The sequence below is a fragment of the Helianthus annuus genome, chromosome 9 (genome assembly GCF_002127325.2).
Source record: "Helianthus annuus cultivar XRQ/B chromosome 9, HanXRQr2.0-SUNRISE, whole genome shotgun sequence".
Lineage (NCBI taxonomy): Eukaryota > Viridiplantae > Streptophyta > Magnoliopsida > Asterales > Asteraceae > Helianthus > Helianthus annuus.
Window position 1 is genome coordinate 186823957 of NC_035441.2, and position 18705 is coordinate 186842661.

General features: G+C 38.3%; 1 protein-coding gene across 1 annotated transcript; it reads left to right on the forward strand.

Annotated features, from left to right (window-relative positions):
- Positions 1-12278: 12278 nt before the first annotated feature.
- Positions 12279-16108, forward strand: LOC110880187 (protein CHUP1, chloroplastic). Its single transcript, XM_022128770.2, has 4 exons — positions 12279-12516; positions 12601-12668; positions 13535-14119; positions 15329-16108. The coding sequence occupies exons 1-4, from the start codon at positions 12381-12383 to the stop codon at positions 16106-16108; spliced, it is 1569 nt and encodes a 522-aa protein (XP_021984462.1). The 5' UTR covers positions 12279-12380.
- The last annotated feature ends 2597 nt before the right edge of the window (positions 16109-18705 follow it).

Sequence of the window (18705 nt, forward strand, 5' to 3'; positions counted from 1 at the left end):
CCTCCTTCTCCGCGATCAACGACGCCATCTCCTGCTCCCAAGCCCGCTCCTTCCTCTCAAGCATAGCCCCAGCTCCCTAGACAAAGGATCAGTGAATACGGCTGTATGTATATATAAAAAAGCATAGCCCCAGCTCCCTCGACAAGCAAGGCCTTCCTGAAAAGTAGGTTTACTAGTCCCAGTAGCATGTAAAGGAGAAAGTTCATAGGCCGAGGAAAAGCGAGCTACCCCCACCTCAGAGGCTTTGTCACGAATACGGGAAGGAGAAGGACCTGTTGGAATTTCTATAGGCTCCCGGGAGCTCCCCTAAGAAGAAAGGAAAAAGGACAATCAGAAATGACATAGAAAGAAAGAAGAAGAGGAGGGGTAACTTACCAGTAACGGAGCACTCACCAAGCTTGAGAACTTTAAATGCTTGGACAAGGAACCTTTGACCCCGGCAGGAGGAAGGTCAGAGGCAGCCTTGGAAGAAGGAGGAAGTTTCTGACCACTAGCACTCCGAAGCCTCTGGCGAATTTTGCGAGGTGCAGGAGCCGGATGAGGACTGACAGACTTCCTCTTACGAACCAGCTGTATCTCCACTTCTTCATCGTCACTCTGACCGGAGGGATGAACAGGAGGAAGGTCGGGAGAACTTTCCTCCCCACCAGAAGGATCCTCCTCAGATCCACCCAGGGCAACAGAACCTCCTTCCTGGACGGACCCCCCCGCAACCTGTGCCTCCGCATTCAACCGGGGATCAACCTCGTCATCAACCACATATTTCACATCCTTGGAATCACCTTGAAGAAGCCGCCACAAAGTTATCTCTGCACAAGGCACTAAAGATGACTACGGGTCCCCAAAAGCATAAAAGAAAAAAGGAAATGATTATAAGAAACAAACCCGGAACAAAAAAGTACATTTCTTGCCAAAGAAGGCTCTTGGACGAACTGGGTAGGAAGGGCTCAAACCACCCATAGCAAGCATCCCCTCAGAGAAAGTAAAAGCCCTTGTTGGATTATCACACATTCTTTTCCACTGGACAGTCTCGCTTGCAGAAAGGGTAGGGACAACATCCTCAATAACGGCGTCAAGATCCTTTGGCACAGGGGACTCCGGTAACATAGCCGCAGAAACAAATATGAACCTACACTTCCAGTCCTTTAGGTAGGTCGAAGTCGGCATGAAGTTGTAGCAAGGCCTTGAAACACTGTTTTGACGTTTAGCAAAGGTGAACCAGTCACCATCGGAAATCAGCCGGTAAAACATACAGAACAGAGGGACAGAGGGTTCCCCCGAGATAGCGGCACAGGACAGTTCAAAATGAACTACCCTCATGAACCCCAAGGGGTGAATTTGTGAGAAATGCACACCAAAATGACGAAGCAAGGAAATCTTGAAGGCAGAAAGGGGGTATCGGACCCCACAAGAAGAGAAGCCAAGAGTATAAATGGGTATCCTATCCGGCGTGCATTCCGCCGATTCATTGGGGCCAGGCAAAGAAGGGGAAAACCGATCCGATATGTTATACGCCTCGATAAAAGACTTCAGGTCCTTCGCCGTTAAAACGGACCTTATCGACGACCGGCCACCACGACTCATGGTGTGAAGAAATGGTGAATGGGGAAAGTGAGTACAGAGAAAAGAAAGGAAGATGGGGGATTTAGATGTGAAGACGGATGAAATGAAAAGGGGGGATATTTAAAAGGGGTGACCGCTGACATGCAAGTAACTGTCACATCAGCGGTCTCTTCAAAATTCAAAAATAAGGCACGTGCTACTAGGGAATTAATTCCCGTCCCAGTAGAATCGGCGATGCCATGATTAGCAAAACTGCAACTGATCAAGAGTGGGCCCACCAAAAAAGAAACCGTCTCTCTTAAGCGATTGTGATTCAGCCCCGGATCATGAGCCTCGGGTCTCAGAACCAGGGACTAAAGATGACTTGACGACGGGCCAGTGGGGAAGCCCACTTTACCCGCTTTGGGCCTTTCTCTTTAGGAAGCCCAACCACTCAAATACCCACTAAGTGAATTACCCTTGCTTACCAAGGTTCCTTCCTCATGTGAGCGGGAAAACAGCTAAGAGATAACAGGCTCATTAAATGCCTGATAGGAGAAGCATCCGGTCACCATCATCGTACTTATCCGGCTATGCATTAATGAAGAAAGGCATCGCACCGTTGGGGGTCAGACACGTGTCTGACCTTCCCAAGGTATCACAGTTACCGTTAGATAACATGAGGGACATTTCTCTTTGAGATAGGGGCATGCCATTATATAAGGGAGAGAAAGGATAAGGCAGAGGCAAGTATAATCTCCGGCCAACTTCTCATTTACTTCTCTCATTTATTCCCTCTTATTAAATCCGACCCACATTCCTCGTATTTACTACACATAACACATTAATTAGATTCACACCAAGATAGGAATTCTCCGGTGAATATCTTCATCGGAAAATACTCCTTTCCTCATCCGGCAAGTTTACTTATTCTCACGCCGGAGCTTGGTCACGGATCCCCCTCATGGGGTCCCCCGTGGCGAGGCTAACAGTTTATTCTTTTGTAGTAAGCAAGGACATGAGCTCTCAACGTCAACGAAGATCCAGCCAACGTCATCCGGAGGTTGGGTATTCGACACATACATATATATATAAAGCCCTATACATGTATAACCCCACTACACACTCAAGTTATATAAAGCCTCATAAAGCCCCTCTTTTACGCGTTTCGTCATTTGTCGCATAACGCCCACCCGGGGGCTTTATGACTACGGATGGCCTTAACACAAGATATTAGGGGTAGTTGATGTGTCCAACTGTCCAAATTTTAATATCTTCAAAAAGATCCATTTAATTATACTTACATATACTAAAATGCGAATAACAAGTGAGAACCAATCGAGTGTAACAAGATTTAGACAAGTCATACGGGTTTGTCGAATGTAGAAAACAATATAAAAACTAAAAAGTTATATTAATAAAAGTTGTAAGCTGTAATACTAAGTATACCAAAAATAAACAAATGTACTAGAGCAAAGAAACAATTTCTAACTAATGTCCTTCAATTGATTTAGGCAAATGTCACATATAATGATTAAATAACTATCAATTAGGCCAGGGGGTGTCACATATAATGCTTAAATGACCATAGCGCCCTTCATAGTACCTCTTCCCCATTTTCTAGGCGCCAACGGGGGCGCTATGGAGGAGCTTCATCCCAGTAATGAGCGTCAATGGCATTGCAGGTGACGCCCAATTTTTTCAACCAATCAGATATTTTCCTTTTGAATTTTTTTTTTGTATTTTGTTTAATAGGGGCCTTTATCTCATTGCAAGAATGTTAAAAAAGGGCCTTTAAAGTCCCCATATGAGGTGGTCGCCTGATTAAAAACAAACAAACAAACAAACAAACAAGTAAAATCTCACTTATATCAATCTATTGATAGGGTATGGGCAGAGTAGGATGGAGACAAACTTTTCCACTATCATGAAAGATAGAGAGATTGTTCCCACTAAATTATCTAAGAGCTCTCCAGCGCATTCCATTTCAAACGCATAAAGACACACTAAGGGGTTATTTGTTTACCTCTTAATGAGACTGTTTATTTCTTGAGTAGATGTCTGAATGGTTAAGACATTTGCCTCTGAATGATTAATTATTATACAGAGTCTGAACGTTTAAGAACTCTAATATGAATTGATCAGACATTTGTCTCTGAATGGTTAAGCATTATACTGGTTTTTGATGGTTCGGACCTCTTACTAGTTCAACATTTAATGGTTCAGACCTCTTACGGGTTGAGCACTTAACCATTCAAAAGTTGACAAACAGTTCCTAAATCAGATTTTCACCTATCCTTTAAACAGGAGTTTAAAAGCCCATATACTTCCAAGTTCCAACACCATTTTTATCAAACTGATCCAGAAACATATGATCAAACCCAACATACCTTTAAAATATCAACAAACACGTTTTAGTGAAACATATAGAAAAGTAGACTTGTCCAACATACCTTTAAAATATCAACAAAAACGTTTTAGTGAAACAATATAGAAAAGTAGACTTGTCATAATTCGACAAACAGAGGTGGGGTCTTTGCGTACCCTTGTGGCCCCAATATTTATTGTTTTGGAGTAGATTGTGGTTAGAAATTAGCTCACGTTTTAACTTTTTATTGGAGTAGATTGTGGTTAGAAATTAGCTCACGTTTTAACTTTTTACATAGTAAGTGTCGTGTTGCGTTGTGAAATGGTACTATGAATCGTGGTAAAATAAGTTGTGTTTTATTAAAAATGTAAAGAGTTAATTACTGTTTTCGTCCCTGTGGTTTGTAAAAAATCACTATTTCAGTCCATTAGTTTAAAATTTACGATTTCAGTCCCTGTGGTTTCACTTTCATAACCATTTCAGTCCATGTGGTGTCACTTTCGTAACCATTTCAATCCATTATTCTGTTAAGTACATGGACTGAAATGGTTACGAGGTGGACTGAAATGGTTACGAAAGTGAAACCACAGGGACTAAAATCGCAAACTTTAAACTAATGGATTGAAATAGTGATTTTTGACAAACCATAGGAACGAAAACAGTAATTAACTCAAATGTAAAAGAAATAATACTATACTTAATTATTTTTTTTTAAAGTGGATTTTGTGATGTAAACTTTATAAAACAATGCCTTACGAAAAAAGTTATTTATATTAAACAAAAGGAGTAAATTGAAAAAAAAAAGTCAATAGTAGGTGTTTTTTAAACGTCCCTTTAGCTTAGGGTTGTTCACGAGCCGAATCAAATCGAGTAAAGCTTTGCTCGTAAATTATAGGTTTAAATCGAGCGGCTCCATTCAGTTTAAATTTATAGAATCGAGCAAGATGTTAATGCTTGATCTCGGTTCGGTTTATAAATTGAGAATAGAGAATAAATGAGCGTTGAGATGGTCAGAGGGTAAGTGGATAACTTGCCTAAGGGGTTTTAGTTTTAGTTTTTTTTGGTAAATTACACTTTTCGTCCTTTATGTTTGTACCAGACTGCAATGGATGAGCTTTAACTTCAATAATTACAGTCACAGTCCTTTTTTGTAAAACTCATTACACTCTACGTACTTTAGCACTAACCAGGTTAAAATTTCAAGTTAACTCTATCCACTTAAGGGTATTCTGGTCATTTCACAATTTTGTTTAAAATGTTTCTTAATAAATAAAATCAAAAAATTACATATATGCATTATCCTCCCCAGTTCCCTAAAACCCTAGAACACCATCATCCTACTCCCTGTCACAACCAAACCCCCACCGCCACTCTCTCTTTCTTTACACCGTCAGAAATTTAGTATCAGCGTCTTGCTCAGTTGCTCTTGTATCATCTTTATTTAGTTTCATTTTGTATATTCTTTATATGAGTTGAAATCATAAATTGGGTAAGACCTGAGTAGTATTTGATTCCCGAATTCACTCATGAACCCCAAATCAACAAATCTATCTTAAAAGCTTAAAACCCTTCAATCTTTTTAGAATCTAGTACCTTCTACCCACACACTACAAAAACCTTCAACTTTGATTGCAGAATAAGAACATGATCTTGAATTAGCATACTATAACACGCTGCGACAGACCCTGCCTTTAAACTCGCAAGCCTAACCACCACCATGGTGTTTCAGATATGTGAAGAAGCACCGTCGGTGGTGCTTCATGGGAGACTCGCATCATGTTTCAGATCTTGCGAAGAATCCGACGATTCTGATTTTGGGTCACAACTATGTTTTAAATCTGTTCCCACTGACAACGTTGTTTGGGTTCACGACCTCAATTGTGATTAAAAAAACCCTAATGTTTATGACTGAGTTAGTGCTTTTACTCATAAATTTATTTGGTTGATTGTGATTTTCTGTTTCTTTACGTGTGGATTTGTAAAGTCTAGGTTAGGGGAACAGATTACGACTTATGGTGGTTGAGAGAGAGAAAGAGAGGGGTGGTGGTAGGTGGCTGGTGGTGGTGGGTGGCTGGTGGTGGTGGTGGTGATAGAGAGGGGTGAGAGGGAGAACTGAAGAGGGGGTGGGGCCGTGGGGGTAATGGATTTTATATGTTTTAAAATTTTTTTTTTTTGTTTTATTGCGTTAAACGGGAAAAGACAATAATACCCTCATGTGTGATTGTACAATTGGTTTTATATGACATATACACACAAAAGGGAAAACAAAAACACGCGGTGGCAATATTGTAATTAACTAATCGATCAACTAAATGTCACATCGGCACCACATCAAATTCTAGTAAGTTTTCACTAATCAAAATGTAGAAATTTTTATGTCTCTTGACTCTCCATCTTGACTCACTACTCACTCTCACCTTTTTTTGGACAAGACCACAACAAAACCTCCTTACTATTGCAAACCACAACAAAAGCACAAGGTCGTAGATCTTGCAACGACAACTAACGTGTATAGCACGAACTGATCTAAGCTAGCTCGTATATTTTCAGGCAACGGGTGCTCAACCCGCCCAGCTCGTGAACAATAGTTGTTACATAAAATCTATTTTCTAATCATCTGGTAGTTGAAAAACTACAACAAATGATCATGTATGCGTAATTCCCAATAATTCAATGAGGTATTCCCAAATAATCAATGAAATTTATTGACTTGTCCTCGTATCTAGCTACTCATATGTAATGAATTAAGTATCGAGTTAACATTGCTTGCATTTTCTCTCTCTTATCCAGTCGGTCGTTCTTCTTCTTCGTCACAGATGACAGACCACAACTGTCCTTTAAATCAAGATCCATGAACACTTTCGATCTTTGTTCACCAGCACTCTCTCTATTTATTGCCTCACACCGTTTAAGATAAGATCCTATGACTTTTTGTCTGTGTTCGTTCTGCTTTTTCTTCATTACAGGAGATTGACCCTTATTACCTTTGTTTCCATAGAGCTGCTTCAAACCTTATGCGGTACACGAGCTAATTAGAGGTCAAGTTTCAGTCTTTAAGCTCATGAATAAAAAATAACTAAGTGCACTCGTTTAACTTCAAGCCCAAGCCCGAGCCAAATGGTGAAATGGAGTGAGCCTACTTGTTTGACTTCAGCTCAATGATAGTAAACCTGGCCCGGCTCACCTTGCTCCTTAAGCAACTATACACGTCTATGTAAATTATGGTATGATGGTAATGTGTCTCTCTTTTATCCTATAGATGAAGGGTTCAAATCCTATAATGTGCAGTTCATCATCATCATCATCATACTCAGTAAATCCCACAAATAGCACAGCTAAGGTAGAGTCTGAGGAGGGTAAGATGTAGACAGTCTTACCTCTACCCCGTAGGAATAGAGAGGCTGCTTCCAATGTGCAATTATTGATAGTTAATAAGAAAACATTAGAAGTAGGTTAGTTTTCCGTTGAAAAAAGTCTAAATTTGATTACATGGCCATGTGATTTTAATAATCTTCACATTTTTCACTTTTAATTTTGATTTCTTCATGTTAGGTTCCTTCTTCAATGATGCGGAAACACACCTTCAAAAATCAAATATAAAACAAGCATCGTGTAGCAATGTGTAAAAAGAATTAGTATAATAAGTCATTATACACAAAGTAGAGCCTCATTGTGGTAATTATTACTGTATTATATCAACACAACTATTTTATTAGCGTAAAACTATCTTACAATCTCTCCTGAATTTTGAAAGAGTAAAGACATAATAGATCACAAAACATAACACAATAAATTGTAAAATATAACATAATGCTGAAGAAAAACGACACAATAAATTAAAAAAAAAAACACAATATTAAATAAAAAGATACAATCATCTAAACAAAAATTCGAAAATCCACGAACAAAAATACAAAAGCAAAAACCTAAAATCTAAGATTGAAAGTGAAGGGATGGCTGTTGCTGGTGATCCCGAGGTTGATGGGGGAAGGGATGACTTTTGTCAACTTTGTATTTATGGAATTTGGGTTCATGGGGTTCATTTTTAGAGTGTCATTAGGCTGCACGGTGTGGGAGACGTCCCCGGGTCATCCAGGAGTGGCGCCTTTCCGGCACACCGTCCCCCTCGAAGCGTCCCCGTCCTCTCAGTCGCCCCTCCGACGCTTGTGCCGAGCCTCCTATTTCTTCTTTACACACACACACACACACACACACACATATATATATATATATATATATATATATATATATATATATATATATATATATATATATATATATATATATTGAGGCTCATCCCTACACTCTAGGTCCATCCCCTTTAGGCTCATCCCCACACCCACTTACGTGGATTACTAAATGACGGATCATCATTTGAGTACTACCCAGATTCATTTTTGATAAAATGAGATGTCACCCTCTCATTGCTACATATTTCATTTATGTTAATTCTTAAGAAATTTTTTAAACTGTAAGGGGTCCCGGGGTGGGGATAAATTTCCCCGTGATATTTGTTTGCACGCGTGGAAGAATCAAACAAACCACCCCACCAACAAACTTTAACGCGTGAATCAATATTTGCGTGATAAATTTGACGCGTGATAAATGGAAGGATGTGAGGGGGTGTGGGGGTTTATTGTTGGGTGTTATGAGTGATGGACATTTCCACTAAAAAAGGTTGCGAGTGATGAAATAATGGTTGATGATATGACAATTTTTTTTTTTTGAACGGCAAATTTTGGATCACTGACGGACCACTGGAGTGTCATCGTGCCACCAGTAGAACCACCCGATCATATCCATCTCCACTATGCATAATGCCTATACACCAATTCAGAAGGAAACCCAATAAATATGGGAAAACCCCCTATTGTGAGAATCGAACTCGGGACCTATTGGTCCAAAGTTTTATCTCACCACCAAGATACCACTAGGCTATAAAGCCATGGGTGATGATATGACAAAAATTGATTAGATGTTGTGAGTAATAAATGGATGACAAGTGATAACCACCCCTACCCCGTAGCAGAAATTATAATCGCTCATCATATCATTGGAACGAGGTCGATTTTTAACATTTTTTTAATTTTGGATAAAGATTGTGGTCCAATTTGGTCCCCTCAATAACCGACAAATATTGAGATACTGCATATCACCATTAATTGAAACAAACACAAATGCGTGTCAAAATATATAAAAGAAAAAGAAAAAAAAGAACATCTTCGTCCTTGACGATAGGATAGGAGTATAGGACCCGAATAGACCCAATTCCCAAATGAGACCAACACCTAGCCTATTGGGCTTAAAAACACCTCATAAAAGCCCAATACAATTATAATTCCAAGTTCCAATGCAATTTCTTTTATCAAATTGGCTCATAGACATTTGATAGAAGTATAGAACCCATAAGATAAAATATAATGGCTCGTGGTTGGCTAAACCATGAGCTCACCATGCGGTGAACATCGCCCTATCTTGCGTGGTTAGGTAATTAAGCCTTTAGCTCATGTTTCAGACTACGAGCAACTGAGAAGTTTGCTTTTATAAAAAACAAGCCATTGGCTAATGATATTAGCCTCCCAAACTTAGGTGTTTAAAGATTTTGTCTTTGCCATTGGACTTTATAAAATGTTTATTACTGAATTCATCAAACCAACGTATGTCATTTTAAGCATATATCTTAGGTTGTCTATGGAAGGACGCAAATAAGATTGGCAGGCAAGGCTAGGAACTTGAGCTTAAGGAACTCGAGAGATCGATTAAGAAGATGTTTTCCACTTTTGGGAAAAGTTTTTGAACCTTATTGTACTTGATATGGACTCCTTTATATTTAATATTAATAATTATGTAGTGTAAGAATCAAATAAAATGTGTTTTAACATACAAAATATTCTTAACATGAGAAGTAAAGAAAAAAAATTATTTTTTTTTATCATCTACTTAAGTGTGTTGTATGACACGAACACAACAGAAAAAAATTACAGTCACAAAATATTTTTTAGATTTTAGGATTAAAATACGTGATTAATAAGATAGGAAAAAAATTCAAAAAAAGAAGCATTAAATAGGTTAACCTTAAATATGAGACGAACACGACCCAATTTGAAGTGTGTATGACACGAACACAACAGAAACACAAACACAAATAAGATATGCATGGGTCAGCTTCAGTTTCAGTTTCACTTGGTCAACAACCCGTCAATCCGAAACAATTGACAACCAATACCAGCCCCATGGGACTAGCATATGTTCTAACTTCTAATTAGGTAGTTAAGGTCACCACACCATTTTCTTTACAAGCTATGTCGGTTGCTTGTCCACTCATTTACTACATTGGTGTATTTTAAAATGTATTATCTTTCTATAATAATAAATAAAAATGCCGGTTGTTTGTCCACTCATTTACCACATTGGTCACCAATGTTGGCCAACAATCTGATCCTTTAAAGTATCCTTAAGTTTATTCTTCGCCTCTCTAAATATTGACCAACAATCTCTAGCCACGGTCCATCTAGATGGAAACTTAAACATCGGGTTTATCCCCATGAATATTCCCTAAATCCCTCATCTTCTACTATACTAAGGGGCTGGTTATCTTTGATGCACATTCGAGCAAGTAGAATTCTACACTCTTCCTGGCTAAATTTATAAGAAGCCAAGCTACTACTACTTTCACGAGAATTTTTAGTCTTAAAACTCAAGATTGATTGTTTCTTATCTACTTTCTTGTAAATCAGAGACTTTGAGCAAACAAACTTTAAATGATGACCTAAAGAACTCGTGCCATTCTTTTTAGAACCGGACACTAGTAAGGAGTTACAATAACGACATTTGGATTTACCTGAATCCTTATCTTCAACAAAATGGTTCCATACCCAAGATTTTTTAGCTCTACCATCTTTCTTTTGATCTACAGTTTCTTGACTTTCTTCAACATTAACAACCGGCGCGTTTGGGGATTCTTCATCAAGAGTAACAACTGGTGTTTCGCTACCAGTTGTTTCCATCTACGTTTGACAAAAAAGGTTAAATAATGAATGAAAAATAATATTATCAGTGACAAAAAAGGTCAAATAATGAATGGTAACAGACTTCTAAATTAACATAAAAACCATCAGTTTATAGAAACAATTAGTTTATTAGATTTCTGTAATAGATCTGTAATATTATGCAGATATTATGCAGCCGATACGACATACGACTAAATTAACAGAAACAATCAGTTTACGATACAGAAACAATCAGATATTATGCGGCCGATAAACAAAGGATCAGATATTATGCAGCCGATAAACAATCAGATATTATGCAGTTGCAGACTTGCAGTCGATAAATAAACAATATGTATCACAAACAGCCGATAAATAAACAATCAGATATTATGCAGTTGATTATGTGAAGATGATTATGAAGATGATTAAAGGCAAGAACATAAAACAGCCGATAAATAAACATAAACAATCAGATATTGCAGGTATTACATAAACAATCAGATATAAAAGAAACAAAATATCGGCTGTTTATGTTTACAGTTTATCATTACGTATTGTTTCGGAAGTTAAACATAATCAGTTTATCAATACGTAATGATCAATCCGACTATTGTAAGAAACAAAACCTGGAAGCCTAGACGATGTTAGTTGAACTCTCGTTTGAAGGACGACTGAAGTTGAACTCTGTGGACGACTGGAAGGAAAACTGAAAGGACGATGTTAGAACTTTGAGCCCTAATATTAATAAGTAACCACCCCCTACGTTGGATTTTGGAATAAGGCTTTTATTTTATTGGGTTTTATTCAATGTGGTCTTTTGGTATTCCTCCAGGCTCCAGAATATAACATTGGATCGGTTATGTATATGGTTCGGTTATATGGGTCGGTTAACCACTACTTTACTAAATAGCGGGTCGGTTCGGTTATAGCGGTTATCAAAACGTACAAAATCATAACCGACCCATGGTTATCGGTTTTCAAAAAATTAAAAACCGACCTATCGGTTTTCCATTCGGTTCGGTTTTTTCGGTTATTTTAGTTATGGGTCGGTTAATTTGGTTTTTTGCGCACCCCTACATTGGTGTATTTTAAAATGTATTATCTTTTTATAATAATAAATAAAAATCTTTTTGGACATTTGAAAAAAAAAAAAAAATAAACGAAAAAACAATCATCATTGTTGATCTAAAATGCAACATTTCCCTCAATAATCAGCTCTCCATCAAGAATCAGCTCTCCATCTGTAAGTATTCCCCATATTTGTTCTCAAATTAACATCATATATACATACATTTACGTGTAGATCCAATCAAGCGTTTTTTTTTTTTAATCTTTTTGCTAATTCATTCTTTTTTCTCAAACGAGACATGCTTATATTTTGATTCAGGATGAATGGATAGCTGATTATGACGATCAAGATCACGACAACATTTGAATAATGGTGATATATCTGCTGCAGGGTTATATTCATCAAACAAATGGCGAACGAAAATAGAGATATAGCCCCGGTTTTATTAAAATTCGGGGCGGCTTTGGCATTGTCTCTTGGTGGTGCTTATTACATTTTGATCATAAACAAAAGATCGAAAGCGTCTCAATCGCCACCTGATAATCGTAAACTTTCATGTTCATGCTGTTTGTTTTCCTTAAAAGATATTTTTTTTTTTTTTATGTTTTTAATGAAGAATGTTTGTGCAGATTGCAATACGCAGGTGAATTCAAGAAGCAATCATCTCCATTTTGATCCTTCCGAAACAGATAAACATGTAAGAACCTGTTTGTATAAATCATTTTTTTTATCTTCATCCATTGACCGCATATCATATTAAAAAGGCTTTTCAACCGCGTAGTCATGTATTTGTTTTACTTTATTTATTATCGTTTGGAATATTGGATTTTAATAATCTCAACTATTTGCCGTTGGCCGACAACAGTCCCAATTTAAAATAAACCACTAGTAGGCCCAGCTATTGACATATTGGCAACCATTGGACCATAACTAACATAACTCTAACGCCGTTAGTCTCCGGTCACCGGAAAACCGTTTTTGGCCAGATAAAGGTTTCTATAGGTCCGATCTAAGGATACAAAGAGGTTTGGGACGAAAACGTAAAAAGTTGAGTTTCCGGCTAAAAAGTTGAGTTTCCGGCCACAAAGAAGTTTTTCGGTGACTTAAATAATTGGGGCTTTTACTAGAAAAAGATTCCTAAAGGTCCGTAATAAGGTTACAAAGAGGTTTGGGACGAAAATATTGAGTTTTCTGGCCAAATATGAGTTTTCCGGCGATCAAAGACTAACGGCGTTAGGGTTCTGTTAGTCAGGGTCCATTAGTGGCCAATATGTCAATAGTTGGGACTGCCAGTGGTTATTTTTGAAGTTGGGACTGTTGGCGGCCAACGGCGAATAGTTGGGATTACTAAAATCCAATATTGCTTATTGTTTTTTATTATTGTATGATTGTACGGTAAAAAAAATTTGGGATACCCCTTAACTAATGGGCTAGCTCCACCACTGGTCAACGACAAGTTATCATTATTTATGTGACCGGACCCTGGTGGAAAAAAAAAATCATGGGTCCGTCACTGTCAACAAGATTTTTGTTCTTGAGAATTTTGGTTTCTGTATGGTGCAGGAGGAGTTGCATCAATCAAACAACACGGAATTTCAATGCGAAAACATGGAATCCCCCAAAGGATATTCGCGTGCCGAGAAGGATAAACATGAGCAAGAGATTAAGAGCCTAAGAAACACGGTCAGAATCCTTAAAGAAAGAGAGAACAACTTAGAGATCGAGTTACTTGAATACTATGGTCTAAAAGAGCAAGAAAGTGCAGTCATGGAGCTTCAAAACCGTCTTAAATTGAATAACATCGAAGCTAAATTCTTCGAGCTAAAAATCGAGTCATTACAGGCTGATATCAAAAGATTTGAGGAACAAATGGCTGACTACAAGAAAGTTACAGCAGATCTTGAAGCCGCACGAGCCAAAATAAAGACGCTAAAAAAGAAGATTAAATCCGAATCCGAACAGAATCAAAAACAAATTCTGGATTTCCAACAAGAAGTTCAGAAAATGCAGGAAGACGAACACAAGATTGCATCAGAACTCGAAGAATTGAGAAAATCGAATCATGATTTGGAGGTTGAAAACACGGATTTGGCTCATAGATTAGACTGTGTTCAAATTCTTGCTACATCAGTGTTAGAAGATGGTGACGTAAGTGGATCAATCCCTTTTTTCGTGTATGTTTTCATTAAATTTTGGGTGATGCTATACAAATACCACCCCAAAAGTGTCATATGGTCATATGACAAGGCGTAAATTGGTCATACGGGCCATGTCACTTTGTTAGTGACTAGGGGTGCAAACGAGCCGAGCGGCTCGCGAGCGACTTGAGATCGGCTCGAGAAAAAGCTTGAAACGAACCGAGCCTTATTGAGCCTGAGCCGAGTTTGAGCCTAAAATAAAGCTCGTTTGTTTATTGAGCCCAAGCTCGAGCCTCACATGTAAAGCTCCTTAGGCTCGTCGAGCCTTATCGAGCTTTAGTGTAAACGAGCCGAGTCGAGCCGAGCTTATTTAAACTTGTTTTCAAGCCGAACTTGAACCTAAAAATAAACTTATTTAGTAAACGAGCCCGAGCCCGAGCTTCACTTATTCAAGCTATTATTTATATTATTTTTATTTAATATATTAATTAATAGATAATAAACGAATAAACGAATCGAGCCTTATCGAGCCCGAGCCGAGCTTGAGCCTAAAATAAAGCTCGTTTGTTTATTGAGCCCAAGCTCGAGCCTCACAGGTGAAGCTCGTTAGGCTCGTCGAGCCTTATCGAGCTTTAGTGTAAACGAGCCGAGTCTAGCCAAGCTTATTTAAACTTGTTTTCAAGCCGAACTTGAACCTAAAAATAAACTTATTTAGTAAACGAGCCCGAGCTTCACTTATTCAAGCTATTATTTATATTATTTTTATTTAATTTATTAATTAATAGATAATAAACGAGCCGAGCCCGAGCCGAGCTCGAGCTTGAGAAACTACCAACGAGCCGAGCTCAAGCTTTGAAAACAAAGCTCGAATCAGTCGAGCTCGAGCCCAAGCTCTCATAAGTTAATCGAGCTCGAGCTCGGGCTCGGCTCATTTGCACCCGGGCTCGGCTCGGCTCATTTGCACCCTTATTAGTGACTCATTATCTGTGTCGGTCAAATGCATTATACGAGCCGTATGACTTGACAAACACCACCTTAAACAGGCCCTCATATGGTCCGTATGACCATTTCTTGTCTATCATAAGACCCATATGACACCAATCACACCATACAACCCGTATGTCATGTCACTAGTGTCTAGATAGTGTGCCACTTGTGTTCCAACATAAGTGGCCTAAATTTTCAGTTGTTTCTCACGGGTTATCAATTCAATCAACAGATCGAAAAAGTCAAAGAAGAAAACGAAAATCTGAAGAAACAGAATGAAGATTTATCAAAAGAAATCGAGCGACTAAAAACCGAAAGATGTGGTGATGTTGAAGAAGCTGTTTATCTTAGATGGATTAACGCATGTTTAAGATACGAACTCAGAAATTACAGACCAGCACCCGGTAAAACAACCGCTAAGGACCTCAGTAGAAAACTAAGCCCAAAATCCGAAGAGAAAGCGAAACAACTGATCGTCGAATACGCAGATAAAGAAGGCGGAATTGACTCTGAACAATGGTCAATATCTCAAGCTTCTATCATCACAGATTCCGGCGAGTTTGATGAATCGTTTATCAACGATCAGTTGCGTCATAAAAACAACAACAATACGTTTTTCGGAAAGCTAATGCGAGTAATAAAAGGAAAAGATAGCCATAGTAACAGCCCAAACCACCACCACCACCACCGGAATCATAGCCGAAACTCATCTGTAGGGAAATCTGAATCAGGTGGGGAGGATATTATGTCTACTTGCAGTCCATCTGAGAGTCAAAGATTAAGAACACCATCAGGGGGGTCAAAAAGATTAACTCATAGGCATAGTGATTCAAGTTTTTATAAACATGATGATTCAGGTGGAAGTGGAAACAACAGTGATCGTCGTCGTCGTTCAAATTCGTCTGGTGGCCACAAATCTGAGCTAACGAAATATGCAGATGCTTTGAAAGATTCTCGAGAGAAATCGAACTTCAAGTCTCATAAGAGCTCCCCTACGCTTTGTTTGTTTTGATCATTTAACCTTTTTATGGCAAGCAAATGTTTATGCATGTATGTATGAAAGAAATACATCTCCCTCTTGCACCTTCACACCAAAACATTATTAGTTACACGGATTAGGATCAAATACAAAGGATCCTAATTGTAAGAAGTGTAAGAAGGATTTATAGAGTGACAAGTGTCCAATAACCTAAAACTAAACCCACTACACAAAAAAACCCCACTACAAAAAAAAAAAAATAAAAAAACCTTAAACATCCACCACCACAAAAAACCTAAACCCCCCCCCCCCGGGGTGGGTATTTAGTTTTTTTTTAGATTTTTTTTAGGTTTTTTGGGGGTGGGGGAGGGGGAGGGGGGGGGGGGGTTAGGTTTTTGGGTGGGGGGGGGGGGTTAGGTTTTTAGGTGGTGGTGGGGGTGGGGTGGGGGTGGGTGTTTAGGTTTTTGGTTGTGATGTAGTGGGTTTAGTTTTAGGTTATTGGACACTTGTCACTCTATAAATCTTTCTTACACTTCTTACAATTAGAAGCCTTTGTAGAATAACATGACATTTAGTTACACATAGTTTTCTTGTATTTTGCACGGATATAGTAATAGTCACCATAAATATGTTTCAAGTGTAAACATTAAACAAGGCAGCTTGGTGTAGAATTTAGACTAAATCTAGTGTGGGTGTAAGTTTGGCATCTAGAAAAAGGTGTGACTAGGGTTGTGCTAAACAGATTTCACTTCATTTGTTTTTAATGAATGTATAATCTCCCTACTCAGGGCCGGCCCAATGCTTATCAAAACCTAGGCCGGTAGGCTCGGGCCTAGGGCCTCCAAATAATATATAATTGTTTTAATTCCATAGATCTATTAACTTTGATAGTGTAGTTACTACTATATATAATAAATACATCAAGATCACATGCTTAAATACTTCAAACCACAAGAACAAGTAATTTTATCCATCATAACAGTGGCGAAGCTTGAAAAAAAAGTTCGGGGGGTCGAAAACGTATATACCTAATTTTTTTGTTATAAAAACGGGGGGTCAAAAATGTATATACCTACAAAATCCTATATGAAACGTACATATATAACACTATTGGCCGAAAAGTTCGGGGGGTCGGGCGCCCCCTCCCGCCCCTTAAATCCTGCGCCCCTGCGTCATAATAATCACCCGTGACCCGCTATCGTTTGCTGGACCCGTGACCCATTCAAACTCCTGACCCGCTAACCCGTATTGCTAACCTTGACTCGTGAACTAACTCGATTAACCCAACACTCGACCCTTTAATCGGTTTGTTCACTTCATTTACTAGGACCAGCTGAATCACCGTCTCCTGTCGACCTAGATGACCTTACCTTTACCGGACATCTGACCTTCCCCTAGGTCACGTCCAAAGTCATCACACTTGAAACATTTAACATGGCATCCCATTGGAACTGTTCATTAACATCTTGACTTTTCACAGATCAACGACCTCTTCCCCCACCACATACAAAGCCACCCGATTTGAACTTCCAACGCCATTATGTTGTGTTTGCCTACTGTTGTCATACATCGATCGTCAAGGGTTTTATCCTTGGCTTCAAGTTTGTTCATTCAACAGTAGAGCATTAATTGCTTCATTCACGCACCGTAGGACAACAGTTGGGCTATTGCTTCATTCACGCAATATGAATCTACGCTAAGTCGTTATGTGTACCAAATTGCTTCAAAAGATATTTAATTAATACGAATCTGTGCTACCTTTACCCTAATCTCCATTGTTGATTATTACTTCAATATTGGTTTGCTTCACCAAAGAAAAAAATAGAAGCTAACTTTATTTTTTACTATGTACACCAAATTTCCGTACACAATCAATTAAAAGAAAAAAATGACCTCTGGTTTATAGTTTGTATATAATTATATACATTAAAAATTTATGTACATATCAAATTCGAACTTTGAATTGAATCCCAAATTCAAAATTCGAGAGTGATATTCGAATTAGAATCGAATTTCCATTTTGGCACGAATACTAAACCTCTAAATCACTAAAAGTTATAGATCATTTCATGTAGCATATCATGCATACGTTCATTATAGCAAAACTAGTCATCAGTTAGTAACCCTTGTAACCAAATGAATCATAATTAGCTTGTAATAATTAACAAGAGTATTATGATGAGTTTTCACAAACAATATCTTACTTAAACAAGATTTAATAATCAAACCATTCTTGTGATCACACAATAAACAAATTAAGCTTACAATTTACAAGGGAAATTCGACTTATAAGATGTATCATTTATATACACCTATTGTTGTTTTAGGCCTATAATATATATCGTATATGATGGATATAATCGGGTGGTTCCGTTGGTGGCACGATAATACTCCAGTGGACCGTAGTGATCTAAATTTGTCGTTCAAAAACAAAATAAAATAAGAAACACAATGGTAAAACTTCCCTTTTACCCCTTCCAATCTATCATTTGTCTCGTTTAATTCTTGTCTATAATGTCGAATTTCATTCTTCATCCCACCATCCCACCGCCGCCCCCATTGCTGCTGCCACTTTAAACCCGCAACCTGCACCATCAAGTTACCCAACGCGACGTCTACATTATATTCTC

Excerpts from the sequence above, each read along its gene's own strand:
- LOC110880187 (XM_022128770.2), top strand. The coding sequence starts at position 12,381 with ATGGCGAACGAAAATAGAGATATAGCCCCGGTTTTATTAAAATTCGGG. Across the intron at positions 12,517-12,600 it reads TCAATCGCCACCTGATAATC|ATTGCAATACGCAGGTGAAT; the intron begins GTAAACTTTCAT and ends ATGTTTGTGCAG. Across the intron at positions 12,669-13,534 it reads CTTCCGAAACAGATAAACAT|GAGGAGTTGCATCAATCAAA; the intron begins GTAAGAACCTGT and ends TGTATGGTGCAG.